The following is a 21,971-nucleotide window of genomic DNA, read 5'->3' on the forward strand; positions in this document are numbered from 1 at the left end:
ATGACTTATCTCAATTTATTTTGAGTTTTCTGATTCTTTGTTCTGCATGATCAAGTCTGTTGTTGAATTTTTGAATTCTATTGAATTTTTCAGGTCTGTTGTTGTATTCTTCAGCATGAAGATTTTTTGTTAGCTTCTTTCTATGGTTTCTATTTCTTTATAAAACTTCTCATTTTATTAATACACTGTTTTCCTGATTTTGTTTAGTTGTCTATTTGTGTTGCTTTGCATTTCATTAAGTTTCTTTTAGATGAGTATTTTGAATTTTTTTGTGAGGCAAATTGTAAATCTCCATTTCTTTGGGTCAGTTACTAGAACTTTATGGTGGTGGCATATTTGCCTGATTCTTCATGGTCCATGTAACCTTGTGTTGGTGTCTGCACATTTAAAAGGAGCTGCTTTCAGAAAGTAAAGACCTTCTTCTTTCAGTTCCTTGGGCTGAAGATATTACCTCTGGAATTGCTGTTGGGAGTGGGTTATGAGGTTGTCACTAGGTCTGAGCAGGGTCTGTCATTTGTAGGTTTGTTACCAGGGTCTTGAGAGGCTGTTGATCCTGTCTGGTCCTTGGGTACTTCGGATTGCCTCCAGTACCTTGTTCAGTAGGGTGGGGCTGGGACAAAGGTCCACAGCTGGGTCCTCAGTGGGTCTGTTACCAGCTGTGCGGATGGATGTCGTTCCTACCAGGTCCCTGGGAGGGCTGTTGCCTGATTACTAAATGGGTCCCTGGGTGGGCAGGACTGGCCCTGGACTTTGGGTGAGAGGGTCTGGAACTGAGTCCCAGGGCTGTTTCAGGTTCCACAGCCAAGGCTGAGGTCTGCAGAGCTGACTCGGGAGACAGATGGGTGTGTCTCTTGCCAGGTTCCTGGGCAGGATGAACTGCTCCCTGACCACAGCTGGAAGGGCAAAAGCCAAGTATAGAGCCATTTCAGCAAATCCTGATATGCAGATGTGAGTGTCTTCTGCTAGCTACTTGTGCCAGCAGGACTGTTCATGGACTGCGTTGAGAGGGGTTCCATGGCTCCATGAATCACAGCTGAGAGGGGCTGTATCCAGTTCATGGTCCACAGGTGGGACTGAGGTCTGTATGTTTATTACCCAATGCATAAGTGGGTGTGACTCCTCCCAGGTTCCTTGGCATATGGTACTGGTGGCAGAACCAAAGCCAAATGGGGCTGTAGCCAAGTTATCGTGGTTACAGAGATGTTTCTGGGTCTATAGTGAGGACCATGGTTGGTGATTTAGCTGCCTGTGTGTGGATCTGCCTTCTCAAAATGGCTTTCCTCAGTCTTAGACTGCACTGGGGATTCACAATCTCCTACTTGGATCCCATAGTTCCCACAAAGGTACTTTTGCCTGTGGATGGATGCCAAATTATTGTTATTAGAGGGGGAAATGAGTGAGGGATGTCTTATTTGTCCATATTGATGAGGTCACTTTTCATGTCACTTTTGGGGTACTTTATGAAATCTCTTAAGTCATCCACATGGACTTCTGGTAAAATCTCTGCATCACCACATGCTGGAGAATGTTTTCACTTCTTTAGACAGCCATATTCCTCACGCAATTATAGACAATCACAGAATGGACTGGATGCCTTCATGTCATTCACTATTGCTGCTAGCACCTTTCTGGGCCTTAGTTTCTTCATTTTGGTGTCAGGGCTCCCCTGCAACCCTGTGCAGCCACCAATAAATACTTGTTAAGTATCTGTCATATTCTAACATTCTGCTCGGTGCTAGGGATAAAATGGTAAACAAGATTGGCATGATGCCTGCTCACACAGAGAGATAAACAGATAATACCATCTTATAAGAATGAAGGAAGAATAGTGGCATGGCAGTACATGGGAGGGCTAACCAACCTAGACTAGAGACGTGGTGAAAATGGTACAAATATTTGGCCTTTTGGAGCCAAACTCTTAAAGAAGAGATGTTAACCGCCCCCCCAACCCGTGTACATTTCACTCAGTGATTCATCTATTTCTCAAAGTTGGGTTGTACTATTTGTGGTTTTGGTAAGGATTCTTGGCTGTTTTCTCCAGAAGTAGAAGATGTGATCCGCATAAAAAATTGTAGATTCTGCAGAACCACAGGCAAGCTAATTAGAAAACCTTGCCTTTAGGGCTCAGTCTATCATCCTTCATACCTTGGTAAATACTGAAATCTTCCTGAAGACCAAACTTTTTCCTTCCAAGATTTGTACACAGCACCATATGGGAAATGAGAGGCCTTTGTAAACATTCTTAAGAATCTGGGCAAATTAATGCTGGTTCTTGGTCTTCTATAATTATCTGCCCATTTATATATCAAACAATTAGAAAAGAAGATAAGTTTACAATGGAAAATTAAAGTCAAGATTAGAATTTTCAGGAATTTTGCAATAATAATAGACACATTTCTTTTGTGTTAACACAAAGTTTCTTTTTTCTTTCTTTTAATTGAAGTATAGCTGATTTACAATGTTGTGTTAATTTCGGGTGTACAGCAAAGTGATTCGGAATATATATATATATATGTATGTATATGTATATGTGTGTATATATATATATGTTCTTTTTCAGTTTCTTTTCTCTTATAGGTTATTACAAAATCTTGAGTATAGTTCTTCTCTGTGCTATACAATAGGTCCTTGTTGGTTATCTATTTTATATAAAGTAGTGTGTATATGTTAATTCCAAACTCCTAATTTATCCCTTCCCCCAAGAGTTTCTTTTTTCAACTCTTTATTTTGAAAACATTTTAGACTTATACGAAAGTTTCAAAGAGAGTATCACAAGTCACTGTTTATCCTTCACCCACCTTCCTTTAATGTTAACATTTACATAACCAGGTAAATGATTGAAACAAAAAAAATTTAACATTAATACAATACCATTAAATCATCTATAAATCTTATTGAAAATTTACCACCTTCCCTACTAATGTCCTTTCCTGGTCCAGCATACAATCCAATGTTGCATTCAGTTACCACATTTCCTTAGTCTACCAATCTGTGACAGTTACTAGGTCATTCTTTGTCTTTCATGAGCTTGACACTTTTGAATAGTACTGGTCTGTTACTTTGTATAATGTATAATGTATACTGCTGAGCCCATGCACCACAACTACTGAGCCTGTGCTCTACAGCCCACAAGCCACAACTACTGAGCCCACGTGCCATAACTACTGAAGCCTGTGAGCCTAGAGCCCGTGCTCCACAAGAGAAACCACTGCAATGAGAAGCCTGCACACCCCAATAAAGAGTAGCCTGCACTTACCACAACTGGAGAAAGCCTGCACGCAGCAACAAAGACCCGACGCAGCCAAAAATAATAAATAAATAAATATTTAAAAAAATAAATTGAGGTTTTAAATTTTTGGCAAAAAAAGTCACAGAAGTGCTGTTGTCCCCTTTTCAGTGCATCATAACAAGGGGTTTATGATGTTATTATTATTGGTGATATTTATTTACCTGGTTAAGGTGATATCTGTCAGATTTCCCCTTTGTAATTAATAATTATCTTAAGGAGATATACTTTAAGGCTTAAAAAATATCCTGTTTCTCATCATAATTTCATCTACTAATTTTAGCATCATTAGTGATTCTTGCCTGCAGCAATTATACTGTTCACCTAGTAGTGATATTCTATTTATGTCTTTCCTTCTACATTTAATAATTGGCAATCTACTGTAAGGAAGTGGTCCCTTTTCTTCCACTTATTTTTTGTTCAGTTATTTATATTAGTATGGGCTCATGATTTTTTTATTCTATGGGTTATACTCCAATACTATCATTATTTATTTTATTCCTCAAATTGTCACAGCTGTGACCATTGAGAGTTCCATTAAGTTGGCTTCTGTGTCCTTTTGATATACAACCATCATTTTGTGAACACTTTCTACTTTCTAATACCACAAGATGTTCCAGATTCATCTATTAAAAAAAATTCTGCTCTACCTCTAGAATTAATTATTTCTCTAAGGAGTCTTGGTTACAATTATTGGAGAATAAACCAAGAAACACTAGGTGTGCTCATTGCTACTTAGGTGTCATTGCTTCTAGATTCTCAATGGATAGAGTTAGGAAATATATGTATGTGTACTAACAAATGCATATACACTTCTGTGTTTATTTCTGATTCTGTATATATGTATGTTTAAAATGTGAGTTAAAATAAGTACTTCCACTTCCAGTCCCAAACTATAAAATTTGTTCTAGTCTTTTCCCTTTCCATATTTATAATGTCTTTCTCCACTATTGAGAAACCTGGCTCATATCCACAATATATTTACTTACTTGTTTAATCTTAGAATATACAGTACAATAGTTTATGAATTTCTAACCTATACCAACATAAAAACCAATGTTATTAATTAAAGTACAATATTTTTGTACATTTTTTCAACCTGCAGTACACCATAAAAATATTGTTTTCCAGAGTTACTTAGGTTAGTTCTTTTCTTTCCTACCCATTTCATTTTAGTTATATTATCCTTTCATAATGCTACTATGTTAATTTGTTAGTTTTTCTCCAATTTTGGGATCTTCCTACATACTGGTTGATTCTAGTGTGTGTGTGTGTGTGTGTGTATGTGTGTGTGTGTATGAAATATTACCATGGTTTTAAGAGGGCTATACAGCAAGGTATACTCAGAGAATTGTTGCTACCCTCCTCATTCTTACTACTTTGTTCCTGTTCAGTACTTGTTAGATAACCAATCTGATGAGTTTTTGCTTTATTATTCCTATATTTATTTTGCATAAATGAGCAGTCATATATATTTTCTTATACTCTGCTTCTTTCTTATAATATTTTATAGATACTCTTTTGTACTTTACTTTTTACATTTGCCAATATATCTCAGAAATTATTTCAAATCAATACATTGAGATCTTCCTCATTCTTTTTTTAGAGCTGAGTAGTACTCCATTATGTAGATATACCATAGTTTATTCAACCTCTCCCTTATGTATGGATGTTAAAGTTGTTTTAATACTTTCAATTACAAATAATACTGTAATACTTATTTATCTGATTTTCATATTGTCAAAGGTACGTTTTGGGAGTAGATTTTCCTAGAAGTGGGATTTCAGTGTCAAAAGATAAGTGTGTATGTAGTTTAAATTTTTTTAAATTTCAAGAATAGTATAAACAACCCCAATGTATCCATCACCCAGTTTCAACATTCATCAACATTTTGTTTCATTTTCTCTCTCCTCCCCTTTTTTTCTAGAGTACTTTAAAGCAAATTCTACATATGATGTCATTTCCATTTTTAATATGTCCAATAGTATATCTGACTGAGAATAGTTTAGAAAATATACTACCCATAAATGCCACTATTATACCTAACAGAATTAATAATTTTTCAATATTTTCTGATAACCCATTTATATTCAGATTTCACTGATTGTCTCAAAAATACCTTCTTAAAGTTGGTTTGTTTGAAACCTAAACTAGGTCCACCCATTGCCTTGGATTGGTATAATTCTTTTAGTTTCTTCTATAAGATTCTTCTTTTCCCCCTTCCTTTCCTCCATGCCCCCTTCTTTTCTAATATTATTGATCTCAGAGGAATCATGTTCTTTGTCCTATGCAGTATCACAATTTAGATTTGGCTAATTGCTTCCTTATGGTATAATTTTTTTTCTATCCTCAATATTTCCTGCAAATTAACATTTAGATTTAGAGATTAAAAGGATAAGCTAAAGCAACTTGCCCAGAGCTTTATAACTAGTAAGTGGCAAACTCAGGACTTGAGCTTAGGCAGGCTAACTCCAGAGTTAAGCCTTTTAACCACTACTGTGTACTGCCTCTTTGCATTCCATGGGTAGAAAGTGGGAAGCACAGTGGTCTTTCCAATAGAGAAAATCACTTTTGTAAATGCGTGAGGAAACATGGTACGTCTAGAGAATGTTGAGTGGGCATGGCTTTGAGTGGAGAAAAAAAGTGATGGGAAGTGAGTCTAAAGAATATAGATGAGACCAGATGCTGAAAGATTTCTTTGACCCTTTACTAAGACTTTGATATTTTAATTAATATTGGGTCATCTGATATTACTAGCATTATTAAGCCAGAAGTGTTTTAAATAACTGACAAAAATGTGGAAGATGAACTAGAAGGAGTTGGCCTGATCTTGAGGTTTCTTTTTAAGAAGCTGTAGTTGGTTAAGATAATGGAAAAGTAAGGTCTCAATTAGGGAATAGATCTGAAATTTTCAGGACAGACCTAGTAGGAATTTGACATATTGGGTGCAAAAGACTATCTTAAAATCTATGCTTTATCGTCTTGCTTTTTTTCCCTGAACTAGTCCTTTAGAAAGTTTAGGTTTTGTTGGTATTTATATGGTGAGGAGAAGACACTATCTTCCTTAAGCCAAGGTTATAGCATGTCCTAATTATTACGAATCAATCCAGTAATGTAGTGACAAAGGGTCAGTGATAAAAATAGCTCCAATTGGCCCATATTCAGTCATTCAACAAATATCTATTGATCACCTATTATGTGCCAGGCAGTATGCTAGAAAACATTAATTCTGCTGCTCCTAATAATATTACCCGTCTAGAAGGCATTTAACCTGTTGCTCATTATGCTCTCATTACAATAAAATTAGCCTTGCAGATAAGAAGTACCCATCATGTACTGACGCCATGACACTTCTGATCTGAGCTAAATAAGAACAAAAAATCCCCCTCCCCTTGGGAGGAAGGAGCTGGGATGAAAATCAGGGAATACAACCCCCAAACTCCTCCTTTCCCAAAGAATATTCTGCTTCATTTGTATGACCCTCATAACCAGCTTGCCAAAGAAACCCAGGGCAGCAGCTACTCACCTGTCTGCCCGCTCTCCCTCTGAGAGCGTATTCTTGCTTAAACAAATCCTGACTTTACTTTCTTAAAAAAAAAAAAAAGTTTTGCATAGTTTCTCATTGTCCAATCTGAACACCACATCAATCATGCAAAGTAGACAAAGCAGTTAAAAGAGGTTTCTCCCCTATGCTATCCTTTTTAAAAAATTAGTTAATTAATTTTTATTTATTTTTAAATTTTTGGCTGCATTGGGTCTTCGATGCTGCACACGGGCTTTTCTCTAGTTGCGGCGAGCGGGGGCTTCTCTTCCTTGCGGTGCATAGGCTTCTCATTGCAGTGGCCTCTCCCAATGCGGAGCACGGGCTCTAGGCGGGTGGGCCTCAGCAGCTGTGGCACATGGGCCCAGCAGCTGTGGCTCACGGGCTCTAGAGCACAGGCTCAGCAGTTGTGGCGCATGGGTTTAGTTGCTCCATGGCATGTGGGATCTTCCTGGACCAGGGCTCAAACCCATGTCCCTTGCATTGGCAGGCGGATTCTTAACCACTGTGCCACCAGGGAAGTCCCTCACAATACTATCCTTGACTAATAATAAACATCCAATATAAAACATATTAAACTGATAAATGTGTATACAGTATCAAAAGCATTTTCCACTGCATCAATAGATGTGAATCATGACATTGTATTCTACATACAAGGAGGAAGTCTATGTACATAAATTAGCATATGCATTCATCTCTTCCCTACTGATATGGAAAACAATGCAACACTGTCAACTAATTCAGAAATATCAATGTGGAGAATAGAGCTAAAGTTAGAGGTCAAATGTTTAGTCTTACTTTGCTAATAATATGTGCAAGGAAGAACCAGCTTCTTTGTGTGCCATTATTATTCATCACATCCATTTGTGTTCAATATGTTATTATATATTTTTTTGTTTTTGTTTTCTCCTTTGCTTACTTGCATCTGTAATAAATATTTGGTTTTTGTGATCAAACACAGTTCCATTACTAAGCAACTTGGAAGTTAAAATTGAATTATAAATAGCTAAACACCAGAAGTGAAGCAAAATTCTTTTTGCAACAGCAATTCTGAAATTGTTTTTGTACAGTGTAACAAAACTTCATTATTTTACAATTTTAAGTTTACTGCATATATTTTATTGAAATGATAATTCTCTAAATATCCACATCATTCCATCTGTATCTTCTTCCTACATTTTTTCTACCATTCAGTTATTTTATCCTTTTTGTTTGTTTGTTTCATATTAAAGAATCAAATTTATTTGACTTGCAAAGTTAATGGAATATGGTTTGAAACCAATAGTGGTTCAAACTTTTTCTTAAGCCCAGAGCCTGACATATCTGAACCCAAAAGCCTGATTCCAAGAGAAGTGCACTATCCTTGCTAAGGCTTCAGCACCTTATCTCTCAGAATGTTCAATTCCTAGAATTTCTCAGATTTTAGGTAGTAAGCTATTTTATGACTTTTTTGTAGATTTCCAGTATGAATACATTTCCAAAATAATCTGGTTATTCAACTGCTATTTTAGTCTTCTAATAACTAACATTTAAATAACCTAAATCTTTTCTTTTTCTAACTTTACATATATATTTTAATCTTCCCTTTATAATATTCTTTTTCCTTCCAGTTTTATTGAAATATAATTGAAATACGGCACTATATAAGTTTAAGGTGTACAGCATAATGATTTGACTTACATACATCATGAGATGATTACTACAGGTTTAGTGAACATCCATCATCTCATATAGATACAAAATTAAAGAAATAGAAAAAAAATTTTTTCCTTGTTATAACTCTTAGTTTACTGTCTTAAAAACTTTCATATATAATGTACAGCAGTGTTAATTATATTTATCAGGTTGTACATTATATCCCTAGTACTTATTTATCTTATAACTAGAAGTTTGTACCTTTTGACTACCTTCATCCAATTCTCCCTCCTCTCTAATATATAGGTTATTATATATTTGTATGTAATTCTTAAATTGAAAATTTTGGTTCCCACTAAGCTTATAGTATTTGACCTAGTATTTTCATTCAATTTTATACTTGTGAACTACAGATAAAAATAAAAACTACTCATATTCCTAATTTAAAATTATTAGTAGTATAAGAAGTAAGATGTCCTCTGCCCCTATCTTGCCCATAAGTCTCATATAATAGAAATAGCTACTGATAATATTATGGTGCATTATACATATAGGATTTTTATATATGAAATATAGATACCAGTGTCTAATATAGAAATTCATATGCATATTCTTATTTTTTTAAATTAATTAATTAATTTATTTTTTGCTGCTTGGGTCTTTGTTGCTGCGTGCGGGCTTTCTCTAGTTTTGGTGAGTAGGGGCTACTCTTCGTGGTGGTGTGCAGGCTTCTCATTGTGGTGGCTTCTCTTGTTGCATAGTATGGTCTCTAGGCACATAGGCTTCAGTAGTTGTGGCTCACGGGCTTCAGTAGTTATGGCTCGTGGGCTCTAGAGTGCAGGCTCAGTAGCTGTGGCTCACGGGCTTAGTTGCTCTGTGGCATGTGGGATCTTCCCAGACCAGGGCTCGAACCCGTGTCCCCTGCCTTGGCAGGCAGATTCTTAACCACTGCACCACCAGGGAAGCCCAATATTCTTATTTTTTTAAACTTAATATATCATTGGCATCTTCTAGGTCAGTATGTATAGATCATTCTTAAGGTGTATATTATTTTGTTAAAAAGATACCATATTTTCTTCTTTTCTCATTGATGATTCCTTCTCAGTCATTTCTTAATTTTTCTAAATGTTGGAGTTCCACAGGGCTCAGTCCTCAAGGTACTTCCATTCTCTGCATTTACCCCTGGATGATTTCATCCAGTCTCATGGCTCTAATTATCATCTATCTATATGTCAATGGCTCCCAAATGCCTACAGCCTCATTTTCTTCTCTGAACTATAAATTTATATATACCCATCTGCATAACCTCTTGTTCTACTCAAATGTTTAATAGGACATCTAAAATTTATGCTTATAAACCAAAATTTATGCTTATAAATTCTTGAGTTATACCTCTCTCCAACCTTCTCTTCTAATTCTCCTCATCACAGTAAATGATAATTCCATCCTTCCAACTGTTTGGGCAAAATACCTTGGAGTCATCCTTGACTCCTTTTTCCATAACCCATATCCAATCCATGTGTAACTCTTTTTTGCTTCTACCTTTATAATAAGAATTTGACCACTTCTATCCACTTCCATTGCTATCATGCTGGTTCAAACTACCATCATCTTTCAGTCTCTTGTAACATGTTTCGATATGTACTGTTTTCACTTTCTTTCAGTTGTAAGTTTGCTTTTTAGATTGTGTAGCTTATTGTCTTACCTATAGTTTCCCTATAACATAAGTTTAAGTATTTAACATTTTAAAATTTTTTTTCTGTGACCTATAAGTTATTTGGAAGTATGTTTTTTTTTATTTCTCCAATATGTTGGTTTTAAAAATGTGCTTTTTTATTATTTTAATTTAATTGTATTGTGGAGAGAAATTGTGGGTTATATAATACCTATTTTTTGAAATGTTTTGATACTTGCTTTAGGATCTAGTACATGATCAAATTTTGATAATATTCCCTTTGCACTTGAGAACAATGTACATTTTCTAAATGTTGGAATCAAAATTCTGTAATGTCCATTAGGTCAATTTGGTAAGTTGAATTGTTCATACCATCTATATCTTTGTTGAGTATTTTCTTCCTGACCTGTCAATAACAAGAAACAAATTCTTTCTCCATCATAAGCCCACAATCTCGCCATATTTCTAAAGACCATTCACAATTGCAAACTGGGGTTTGGCAATTGCATGTACTAGGGAAGAGAGATTGGAAGGGAAGCAGGGGCTGATGTTTTAGTATATGAGTCCTTTGTGAAATAAGGCCTCTTTTGTAAGAATTCAGATTGAAAACACAAATGTGTGATATTGAAAAAAACCTCATAAACATTATAATAAATACTTCCAAACATTACATGCATACTTTCATAATATAAATTCAGTATCTGTTAATTCTAAACTTCATCTGGAGGGATAAATGGATGAGAATAGGCAAGAGATTTTTGAATATGATATGAAGAAGAACTTTGTTTTACCACATATTTAAAAGTCATAAGTTTATTGAAATTATTTCTCTTTCACTTTTGATAGTTTCACTGGGTATAGAATTTGGGGCTGACAGTTTTTTTCTTTTAGCATTTTGAAGCATTTCTTTTAGCATATTGTCTTTCTGTTTGCACAGTTTCCTTTTTTTCTTTTTTCTTTTCACACACACACACACACACACACATACACTGTATTTTATTTTTGTAAGAGATAAATAAACTGACACCAAGCATTGAAAATGGAGGACCACAACAAAAGCAATGATTGCAATTACCAAACACGAAACACACTCATACTATGTCATAATATTGACATTCAGTCCAGTAATCCTCCACTGTAAGAGCTCCTTTACTTTGCAGTGAATATTGATTTGTATAATTTTTGCCTCTGAGTCATTGTGGGATTTTTTTTTATTCAAACAGAAAGTCACAAAAATTATAATCATCCTTATCAGTTCACTCAGTCCCATGTAATTAATTTTTTTATCTTGATCTTTTGTTAGCACTTTTATGAATTCATCAGTTTTCCATTAAAGTCCTGAAAATGCTTATTCATTCAATTCAGCAGTATAGTCAGTTACCAGAAACCAGTACTTGTCAGAGTCTTTTCCATGAATTCCTTGAAGATGAAACCCTTTTATAGGAACATTTTTGCAAAAGCATCAGAGTACACCCAGAACGGTCTGTAAATGACAAAAGACTTAAAAGTGACCACAGTTAAAGATTTGATGAAAGTTCATAATAATTATAATCAATTGACAAGGAAATTGACAAGGAAATTTAGTTATTTCTGAGATATACATTTTAAAGTAATAACTAGAATTATGACTTATAACATTATACCAGAACATATAAGATTTTTATAAATTTCATGTAATGTCTGAAACATTTATATTAACATATTTCCATACAAATAACCCAAAGAAAGTTTAGCATTAGTTGTTTTTTGTTTGTTTTTTTATACTGCAGGGTCTTATTAGTCATCAATTTTATACACATCAGTGTATACATGTCAATCCCAATCACCCAATTCAGCACACCACCATCCCCACCCCACTGCAGTTTTCCCCCATTGGTGTCCATACATTTGTTCTCTACATCTGTGTCTCAACTTCTGCCCTGCAAACCAGTTCATCTGTACCATTTTTCTAGGTTGCACATATATGCGTTAATATATGATATTTGTTTTTCTCTTTCTGACTTACTTCACTCTGTACGACAGTCTTTTTTTTTTTTTTTTTTTTTTTTGCGGTATGCGGGCCTCTCACTGTTGTGGCCTCCCCCGTTGCGGAGCACAGGCTCCGGACGCGCAGGCTCAGCGGCCATGGCTCACGGGCCCAGCCGCTCCGCGGCATATGGGATCCTCCCAGACCGGGGCACGAACCCGTATCCCCTGCATCGGCAGGCGGACTCTCAACCACTTGCGCCACCAGGGAGGCCCTGTACGACAGTCTTTACATCCATCCACGTCTCAACAAATGACTCAATTTCATTCCTTTTTATGGCTGAGTAATATTCCATTGTATATATGTACCACAACTTCTTTATCCATTTGTCTGTCGATGGACATTTAGGTTGCTTCCATGACCTGGCTATTGTAAATAGTGCTGCAATGAACATTGGGGTGCATGTGTCTTTTTGAATTATGGTTTTCTCTGGGTATATGCCCAGTAGTGGGATTGCTGGATCATATGGTAATTCTATTTTTAGTTTTTTAAGGAACCTCCATACTGTTCTCCATAGTGGCTATATCAATTTACATTCCCACCAACAGGTTTGCACAGTTTCTGATGAGAAGTCTGTTCTAATTAATTTTTTGTTCCCCTATATGCCATGTCTTTTTTATTTTCTCCCTGGCTTCCAGATTATTTATCTTTAGATTTCAGCAGTTTGAATATGATGCATCTAGGAGGGGTTTTTTGTTTGTTTTTGTTTTTAATCCTGCTTAGGGTTCTTTAGATTCTTTGATTTGTGGTGTAATGTCTTATGTTTGGAAAACTCTTGGCCATTTGCTTTTCAAATATTTCTTCTTTACTCAAAGTAATCTACAGATTCAGTGCAATCCCTATCAAATTACCAATAGCATTTTTCACAGAACTGGAACAAAAACTTTCACAATTTGTATGGAAACAAAAGACACCAAATAGCCAAAGCAATCTTGAGAAAGAAAAATGGAGCTGGAGGAATCAGGCTCCCAGACTTCAGACTATACTACAAAGTTACAGTAATTAAGACATTTATGGTCCTGGCACAAAAGTAGAACTATAGATCACTGGAGCAGGATAGACAGCCCAGAGATAAACCCACACACATACAGTCACCTTATTTTTGATAAAGGAGGCAAGAATATAAGATGGAGAAAACACAGCCTATTCAATAAGTGGTGCTGGGAAAACTGGACAGCTACACGTAAAAGAATGAAATTAGAACACTCCCTAACACCATACACAAAAATAAACTCAAAATGGATTAAAGACCTAAATGTAAGGCCAGACACTCTAAATCTCTTAGAGGAAAACATAAGAAGAACACTCTATGACATAAATCACAGCAAGATCCTTTGTGACCCACCTCCTAGAGAAATGGAAATAAAAACAAAAGTAAACAAATGGGACCTAATGAAACTTAAAGTTTTTGCACAGCAAAGGAAAACATAAATAAGACAAAAAGACAACTCTTAGAATGGTAGAAAATATTTGCTAATGAAGCAACTGACAAAGGATTAATCTCCAAAATTTACAAGCAGCTCATGCAGCTCAATAGCAAAAAAACAAACAACCCAATCTAAAAATGGGCAGAAGGCCTAAATAGACATTTCTCCAAAGTAGACATACAGATTGCCAACAAACACATGAAAGGATGCTCAGCATCACTAATCATTAGAGAAATGCAAATCAAAACTACAATGAGGTATCACCTCACACCAGTCAGAATGGCCATCATCAAAAAATCTAGAAACAACAAATGCTGGAGAGGGTGTGGAGAAAAGGGAACCCTCTTGCACTGTTGGTGGGAATGTAAATTGATACCGCCACTACAGAGAACAGTATGGAGGTTCCTTTAAAAACTAAAAATAGAACTACCATCTGACCAGGCAATCCCACTACTGGGCATATACCCTGAGAAGACCATGATTCAAAAAGAGTCATGTACCACAATGTTCATTGCAGCTCTATTTACAATAGCCAGGACATGGAAGCAACCTAAGTGTCCATTGACAGATGAATGGATAAAGAAGATGTGACACATATATACAATGGAATATTACTCAGCCATAAAGAGAAATGAAACTGAGTTAGTTGTAGTGAGGTGGATGGACCTAGAGTCTGTCATACAGAGTGAAGTAAGTCAGAAAGAGAAAAACAAATACCATATGGTAACACATATATATGGAATCTCAAAAAAAAAAAGAAAGGTTCTGAAGAACCTAGGGGCAGGACAGGAATAAAGACGCAGATGTAGAGAATGGACTTGAGGACACGGGGAATGGGAAGGGTAAGCTGGGACAAAGTGAGAGAGTGGCATGGACATATATACACTACCAAATGTAAAATAGATAGCTAGTGGGAAGCAGCCACATAGCACAGGGAGATCAGCTTGGTGCTTTGTGACCACCTAGAGGGGTGGTATAGGGACGGTGAGAGTGAGACACAAGAGGGAAGAGTTATGGAGATATATGTATATGTATAGATGATTCACTTTGTGATAAAACAGAAACTAATACACCATTGTAAAGCAATTATACTCCTGTAAAGATGTGAAAAAAAATACAAGTAAATGACAAAAACCTACCATACATTTGAATATTTTAATCAAATAATACTGACTATAGTGATGGTGGAAAGTATTTTTTTTTTAAAAGGAAAATTAAACTTGTAAAATAAGATAAGCTGATTGAAAGATATCTAAATAAGGAGTTGGAAGTCCCAGGTTAAAGTTTTAATACAAGTATATGTTGGCTGTTTGATCTTGGGTAAAAGTCACTGAATACCTCCTTTGTACTGGCCACCATGATGGGCACTATGAGTACAAAGGTGAAAAAGACACAGTCTCTTCTCTGATAAACCTTACTTAATTTTGAATCACCAAAAATATTAGACAAATGACCTACTCCATTTACCAACATTGATGGATTGGGATATGCTTACTTCCACTTAAGAATTTCACAATATGAGTCATTTTATGATAAAATCATTATGGTCTCACATACTTTTGAAAAATACAGTTTATTCAAGAATAAGAACAATGTAATGGATATATTTGATTACTTAATAATAATCACTTAAGTATATCATACAGATACACATGGTCAACATTTAGTGTTTTTCAGAGGAAATGATATAGATTCTGCTTTTATTTTTGTCTCTATAGTAAAATTATTGACAAAGTAATGAAACAAAGATATATTGTTCTATAATTGTTTGCCCTCATACAGTAATTCTCAGCGTCTTTTATTTTATGTTCCACCAACAGTTATATTCAATATATCTCATCAAATTAAAAAGCCTACACTTTCAGAAAAAGTCATATTTTATAAGTATTCTGTCATTATGTTTATCATTTATTATCAGTATTACACCTGTGAAGAATTACAGTAGAAATTGCTAAGGTTTTAAAATAAGCAAAAATTATTTAGTAGTTGAGAAATGTTATTATATGGTTGAGTATAAATTTTAGTACCTTAGTAGCAATAAAACACAATGATGTTTAATGAAGAATACTGCCATAAATAGGTTTATGTAGAATTCTACACCATCAGGTAGAAAAAGCAGAATAAAGATGTTGGCATCCAGAGGTCAGGTGATGTGGAAGTGAGGTCAGGGGGTGCAGAAGGACACAGATGGTCAAAAGAAATGGAGAAAGAACAGAAGTCAAGTGAATATTCCATAGTAAGCAGTGTTATTGGGAAGCTAAACAACAAAAGGCCTTGTGTACGTGGGAAGAAAGGATGAGAAGAAATTTTGTCCAAGGTAATGAATAATCAAAAGTCATAGATTCCTGGAAGCCAGGGTCAGAAGAACATATGAAGGATAACCAGTTATTGAAATTGTAATGTTAATCCTATGTCCCATCTAAGCTCTAGTAGGTTAGAGGACTTATGACCACACCATGGTACTTGGGACCCATGGTACTTGGATGCCCAAACATATATTGTGGCTCAGTGCTTTAAAAAATATTCTAGTTTGTTAGATATTCCTAATAATTTCAATTTCATGTCTGAACTAAAATTTATTTCACTTTCTAATGTAAGAATGCCTTGCTTAAAGTTAACTCAGTCTATAAAAATTTTAAAAGTGAGTTAGAGGTGAAATTATTCACTTTTAAAATACTAGATTTATTTTCCTTAATTTTTAAATTATCCTTGCCTTTTCATATATTTATATTACCTGTCTAGCCATATAGGCATCTGAAGTTTTGGTATTTACAAACAAACTTGGTGTTTTATTCCAGTTGTGAAATGGTCAATCTGTGTAGCTTCCAGTTGTCTTTTTTATTAGTGGCTCTAGTGTTTGAGGCTATTATTTGGAACCAGGGAAAATTATGTCCCCATGTAGCTCTTTAAATTGATCCCTGTCTAAAGCAAAACTGCAGATCAGTCCCTTTGCTTCTCCCCAGAGGTCTCAGCTCAAAATATGAAGATGTTCTTTCAGTACTGAAAGTGGAAAAATGTAAAGGTCAGGCTGTATCTCTTCAGAATGTTGGCAAGTCTCTTTACCAATATGCTATTTAATATACCAATACTTGTAATGAATATGCAGTGATACAGAGGGAAATAAAAAACAGAACTGAAGGATTTTAAAAATATATTTTTATACATAATAAGGAAAACATTCCACAGCATACTAAACATTCCATTTCCCTTCATGTTATCTGTCTCTTTGTCGCTCATCCTTTCTCCAATGGTAGCTGTTTGGACTACTCAACCCAAGATCTGCAGCTTTCCATCATATTAAGTTTGAGAGCTTAAATATGGTATTCTCTTCATTTGAATCCTCAGGGTGTTCCCCTCGTTTAATTAGAGCTAGGTGGTTATCCTTTACTCCTAGAAACACTCCAGGATTGCTCTTACATTCAAATGAAACACATTGGGAGGTCTCCTCATGAAGGACAAAGAAAGCCTGTTCTGGCAATTGGTTTTCACATTTTTGTAGCTGAGGAAGAAAGAGAGAAAGTAACCAATATGTGAGTTGGAAGTCCAGAGTCAACTTTATATCCCTGTATTGGAAACTAAAGGAGAATAATTATTCATAACTTGATATTTCTAGCAAGCCTGCTTACTGAGAAGGGTATGGGAGGTGGGGAAGAAATGAGCAGAGGGCCAAAGTAGGGGGATTTGATTTGATTCACTGATAGTATATTTTGAGAGACATGATGGCTTAGAATGACTGGATCTCGATGCAGTATTTCTGGATTCATACTTCTCTTTTGCCATGTAGTATCTCTGAGACCTGGACACTTTGCTTTACCTTTCAAGCCTCAGTTTTTTAGGGTAGCCAGTTTTCTAGATCGGTCAACTCCCAACTTACCCACAGATACATGAGTGATAGAAGTGATTATTACTTTAAGTTATTAAGTGTTAGGGATGGTTTGTTACACAGCAAACCTAACCAGTACAATAACTTAATAAGAGAGTTACTGTGAAAATTAAATGAGATAGTACTTGTAAAACCTTTAGCATACTTCTTGGTATATAATAAAGCTCAGTAGGGGTCAGCACTTATTATTGAGTAGTTATATATGACAAACACTATTATATATACTTAGAAATGTTTTGTTAAGGGAGATGCTGATTACCATCCAGAGTTTATATTAATACCTTGCATGGCTATATTAGTTAGCTCTATATATTGTATATTTATATAATTTATCTTCTATATTATACTTTCATGTTTTCTTCCTTGTGTCCACTTTGGCTTGTTTGTTCCTCAGCATGTTTATAATTCTTCATCATGACCAATATAATACTGCTATTTACTAACTGAAGAAGACAATGCAGTGAATCCTATGATTAAAATGTAGATTATTATGTTATCTATATATCTTGGCATATGGAAATATTTATGACTCTCCCTTTAGCAGTCTCAGAGTATAAAATTAGTTTTTCAATTGCCTAAGAAAACCATATTTTACAAGAAAATACCTCCTGGAAGAACATAGTAGTTCCTACAGCCAAATAGAAAGGATTTGAGTCATTCTATATAGCAGTACTTCTCAAACTTTAATGTACCTATGAATCTCCTGGAGATTTGTTAAAATGCTGATTTCGATTCAGTTGTGAGGGAGCCTGAAAGTCTACATTTCTAAAAAGCTCCCAGGCAATGCTGTACTGCTGGCAGAGATCAAACTTTCAGTAGCAAGGCTACACATGCCATTTCACTCCCTTCCATGTTCCAGGAGCAAGTTATTAATCATAACTGATTTTGTTTTATGTACAATAGCACAAACAAAACTTCTTCTTCAAAGTACCCCAAATCTGCACAGATGAGTAGAGTCAGTCATGACAGTTAGGTGCATATTTCTATTACCTCCACAGAATGCTCCTTACTGTTGGCATGCAGCAAGAAGTCTTTGTCTTTTGTGGGGCTCAAGTTTACCATTAACTTCCGATGATCACCACCACCATCTTGCAATTAAAAAATGCAAATTTTAAAGTTAAGAATTGTAACTCATTTTAATTTAAATGAATTTAAGGAAAAGAGTCCAAGATGTCATATAAAATAACTACTTCATTCAACAACACATCTCTTAGAAATACTTGTACCCAGATGAAACTAAAGAGTCATTGGACAGTAAGGGGTAATTCTAAGTCCCCTTAGGAGAGAGGTTAGTTTTCTTATATACTATTAGAACACTAGTAGAATTGTGACTCCAATGAGTATTGCTCTAGTTGTCAGCTTCCCTGTCTGAATAGAAAGCCACTGATGGTTGTCCCCCAATATCCAACTCCTCTTTTTGTGTAATAATAGAATGTTTCCCAGCCTGCCTTCTTGTAGCTAAGTGTAGCAATATGTCTAAGTTCTGAGCAAGATAAGGTGAATAGAAGTGTCAGGTGCAACTTCCAGGTTGCGTCCTTAAAGGGAAATAGAACTCATATAATACATCTGTCTTCCTCTGTCCTGCTGAATGGATATTTTCATGGTGGCAAGGAATCTTGAACCATGTGGATGTTGGCAGAGCCACAAAGAGAAAAGGAGCTGGGTCTGGGCAACCTGTTGAGCAGAACTACCATTCCAGCCCTGGCTAAAACAGAAATAAAGTTTTGTATAACTTAAGACATTATTATTCTGAATCTCTGCTAAATGTAGCCAAACCTTTATCCTAATTATTAAACTGCAAAATGGATGAGATGGAGTATATCCATTTAGAATCTTAGATCCAAGATTTTTACCATGAGTTTGGATTGGAGAGAACCTTCTGAGACTGCTTTCCTTTCCCATGGAGGATGTTTGGATTTGTCTTTACCCTAAATTTAGGAATTCAAGCACTAGAGCTACCCAGCTTTCGAAATTACCTGTTTCACTTGAGGGGAATTGGGAATCATAGTAACGAAGTAACACCTTGTCTGAAAGAGAATGAATAAAATCCCTTTGGTGAGATACAATTTTATCAAATGGTTCAGTTTCAACATATATATAACATCAGAAAACATCCTCTTCTTTTATTGTATATCAATAAAAGCAAAACTTCTGTGGTTTTGAGAAAGGTCTTAAAAATGCATAAATATATTCTGAGGAATTCTCCAACAACGTTGGTATTAAAATATTTAAAATGTTGTTCCTAGCATTGGTATATTCTTTTACTAGACTTTATACTTTAGTGATACTGATAAAGCTGGAAAGACCTAGTAGATAATTTAGCGATAGCAAATATATGTGGTACCTCTTTCCACATTTCACAACAGATACCACTTCTCAATATCATCCTTCTTCCCTGATGAATCCTGAATAAGCTTTTTTTTTAAAACTTATTTCATTTATTTATTTTTGGCTGCGTTGGGCTTTTGTTGCTGCACGGGCTTTCTCTAGTTGTGGCGAGCGGGGGCTACCCTTCGTTGCAGTGCACGGGCTTCTCATCGCGGTGGCCTCTCTTGCTGCGGAGCACGGGCTCTAGAGCGCAGACTCAGTAGTTGTGGCGCACGGGCTTAGTTGCTCCGTGGCATGTGGGATCCTCCCGGACCAGGGCTCGAACCCATGTCCCCTGCATTGGCAGGCAGATTCTTAACCACTGCACCACCAGGGAAGGGAAGCCCCCGAATAAGCTTCTGAATCCTCCTCAATATAGTGATATTCAAGCATCCCCTGCCAATGCATTGGAGCTAGCACATAGCATGAAATCTTTTTGCCATGTCTGAGTTAATCTATTGTTTATGGTTTGGTAAATTTATTTTTTTACTTTACTAGTCATCATTATATCATTAAAGACAAAAGGAAATATTCTACCTTTCTCTTGGTCTTTTCCTAAGTCATCAACATAGATCTCATAATTTCCATCCTCGAAAACAAAAGTAATGTATTGATCGTTGTATGTACTCAGGGAAGCAGAATGTTCTGTAACAAGTAAAAATCTTGTCATTAAGAATTCAAAAACCTTGTTTCCATGAAAAATCTTTTAGAAATTAAAAAAAAAAGCCTTCTCAATGGGTTATTTGTTTCTGCAATTTGAGTTGCACTTTGTCCATCACTGTTGGATAGATGAAAGCCTCTGGCACAAACTTAATGTAGCTAAAAGGCTGAGGTGTGCCACCTGAATGGGATTAAAGATGCTAGCATCCTGCATGAAGGCCATGGTAGGCCATGTTAGTGTGCTTATGGGAGGGTTTAGTGGGGAGAAAGAAGTTGGAACAGTTATAGACTTTACCTGAGGAAACCTCTGCTTCCTTACTCCACATGATCCAGGGAATTATGGGCAAGAAGGGGCTGTATTTTGATAGACATGGATAAGTGAATACCCATCTGTAAAGCATGGAGTTACTCAGAGACTTTCAACAGTTCTGGAGAATGCAGATGTGAGCCTCATTCTGTCTTCTGGCTAAATAACAGTGACACTTAAAGCAGTACTCTCAATTTTTTTTTAATATACGAGCACACATAGAAAGTGATAATATTTCTACAGCATGTTGGGGTAAACTGGAGCAGATTTAGAGACTACATATATAGGACCTGGAGGAAAAAATCATATTTTCTTTATAGTATAGAATTATGCTAAAGAAAATAATATATAAAAAATTAAGAATATTAAATATTGAATATTTGCACAAGTATGTGATATAATTTAAAACCATTTTAACAACTATTTTAAATACTTGAGTTGAAATTATATTTAAAAAATATAATAGCTCTTCCTTTTCTTTCATTGTCAAAATGTTGAAGTTTGGGGAGATAATGTGGTTTTTCCCCCAAAGGATAATGTATTTTTCTCAGGAATAATGTATATGAAATTCCCATCCATAGCAAGCATTTCAAAATAATAATGGAATGCTAACTATAGAACGCACATGCATTGTTGGAGCAACTACCCTGTACTTAGTTTGGATACCACTACATGGGCACATCAGCAACAAATGGACAGAAGTTTCTGATATATTTACTTGAAATTGTAGACTTGGGGCTGCTTCCTAGAGTGGCACTTCCAAGGTCCGTGTCTTACCTCCCTCCTCACCCTCACACCACCCCTGTGACCAGTCTTACCTTTGATACTTGGAAGACCAGTTGCTGTAGTATATTTCTGGACCCTAGTTTTATCGAAGGTGAAGCTCTTCACAGACTGTCCAAGGTGTTCCAGCTCCTGACAGGCAGCGAATACCAGATGTTGCTCTTTGTACTTTTTAGCTGCAGGACAGGTGTAGGAATAAGGCTGGACTGTCAGTCCTCACTCTGTGCAGACCCCTCTCCCATCTCTCCTTTGAGGATTTCCAGTCGAGGCTGCTTGCTGACAATGATGACTGACCCCAGGGTTTCAGTCACCCCATGGTCTGAAGGAATCAATACCTCCTATACACTTATATCCCAATAGGGCACACCCACTGGAGTC

The 21,971-nt window shown here is 35.9% G+C and overlaps 2 protein-coding genes across 3 annotated transcripts in view; one reads left to right on the forward strand and one right to left on the reverse strand.

Annotated features, from left to right (window-relative positions):
• RANBP6 (RAN binding protein 6) overlaps positions 1-21,971 on the forward strand; it is a 286,493-nt gene that overhangs the window by 131,514 nt on the left and 133,008 nt on the right. The window lies entirely within an intron of this gene.
• Positions 16,780-21,971, reverse strand: part of IL33 (interleukin 33) — a 32,380-nt gene continuing 27,188 nt past the window's right edge. For both annotated transcript variants that reach the window (XM_060101401.1, XM_060101402.1), the window contains exons 5-9: positions 21,629-21,769; positions 20,381-20,488; positions 19,453-19,503; positions 18,467-18,564; positions 16,780-17,092 (exon numbers count right to left, since the gene is read on the reverse strand). In XM_060101401.1, coding sequence (XP_059957384.1) covers positions 16,886-17,092; positions 18,467-18,564; positions 19,453-19,503; positions 20,381-20,488; positions 21,629-21,769 — 605 coding nt within the window. In that variant the 3' untranslated portion in view covers positions 16,780-16,885. The remainder of the gene's footprint in view (positions 17,093-18,466; positions 18,565-19,452; positions 19,504-20,380; positions 20,489-21,628; positions 21,770-21,971) is intronic.

Source organism: Mesoplodon densirostris, chromosome 6 (assembly GCF_025265405.1).
Source record: "Mesoplodon densirostris isolate mMesDen1 chromosome 6, mMesDen1 primary haplotype, whole genome shotgun sequence".
NCBI lineage: Eukaryota > Metazoa > Chordata > Mammalia > Artiodactyla > Ziphiidae > Mesoplodon > Mesoplodon densirostris.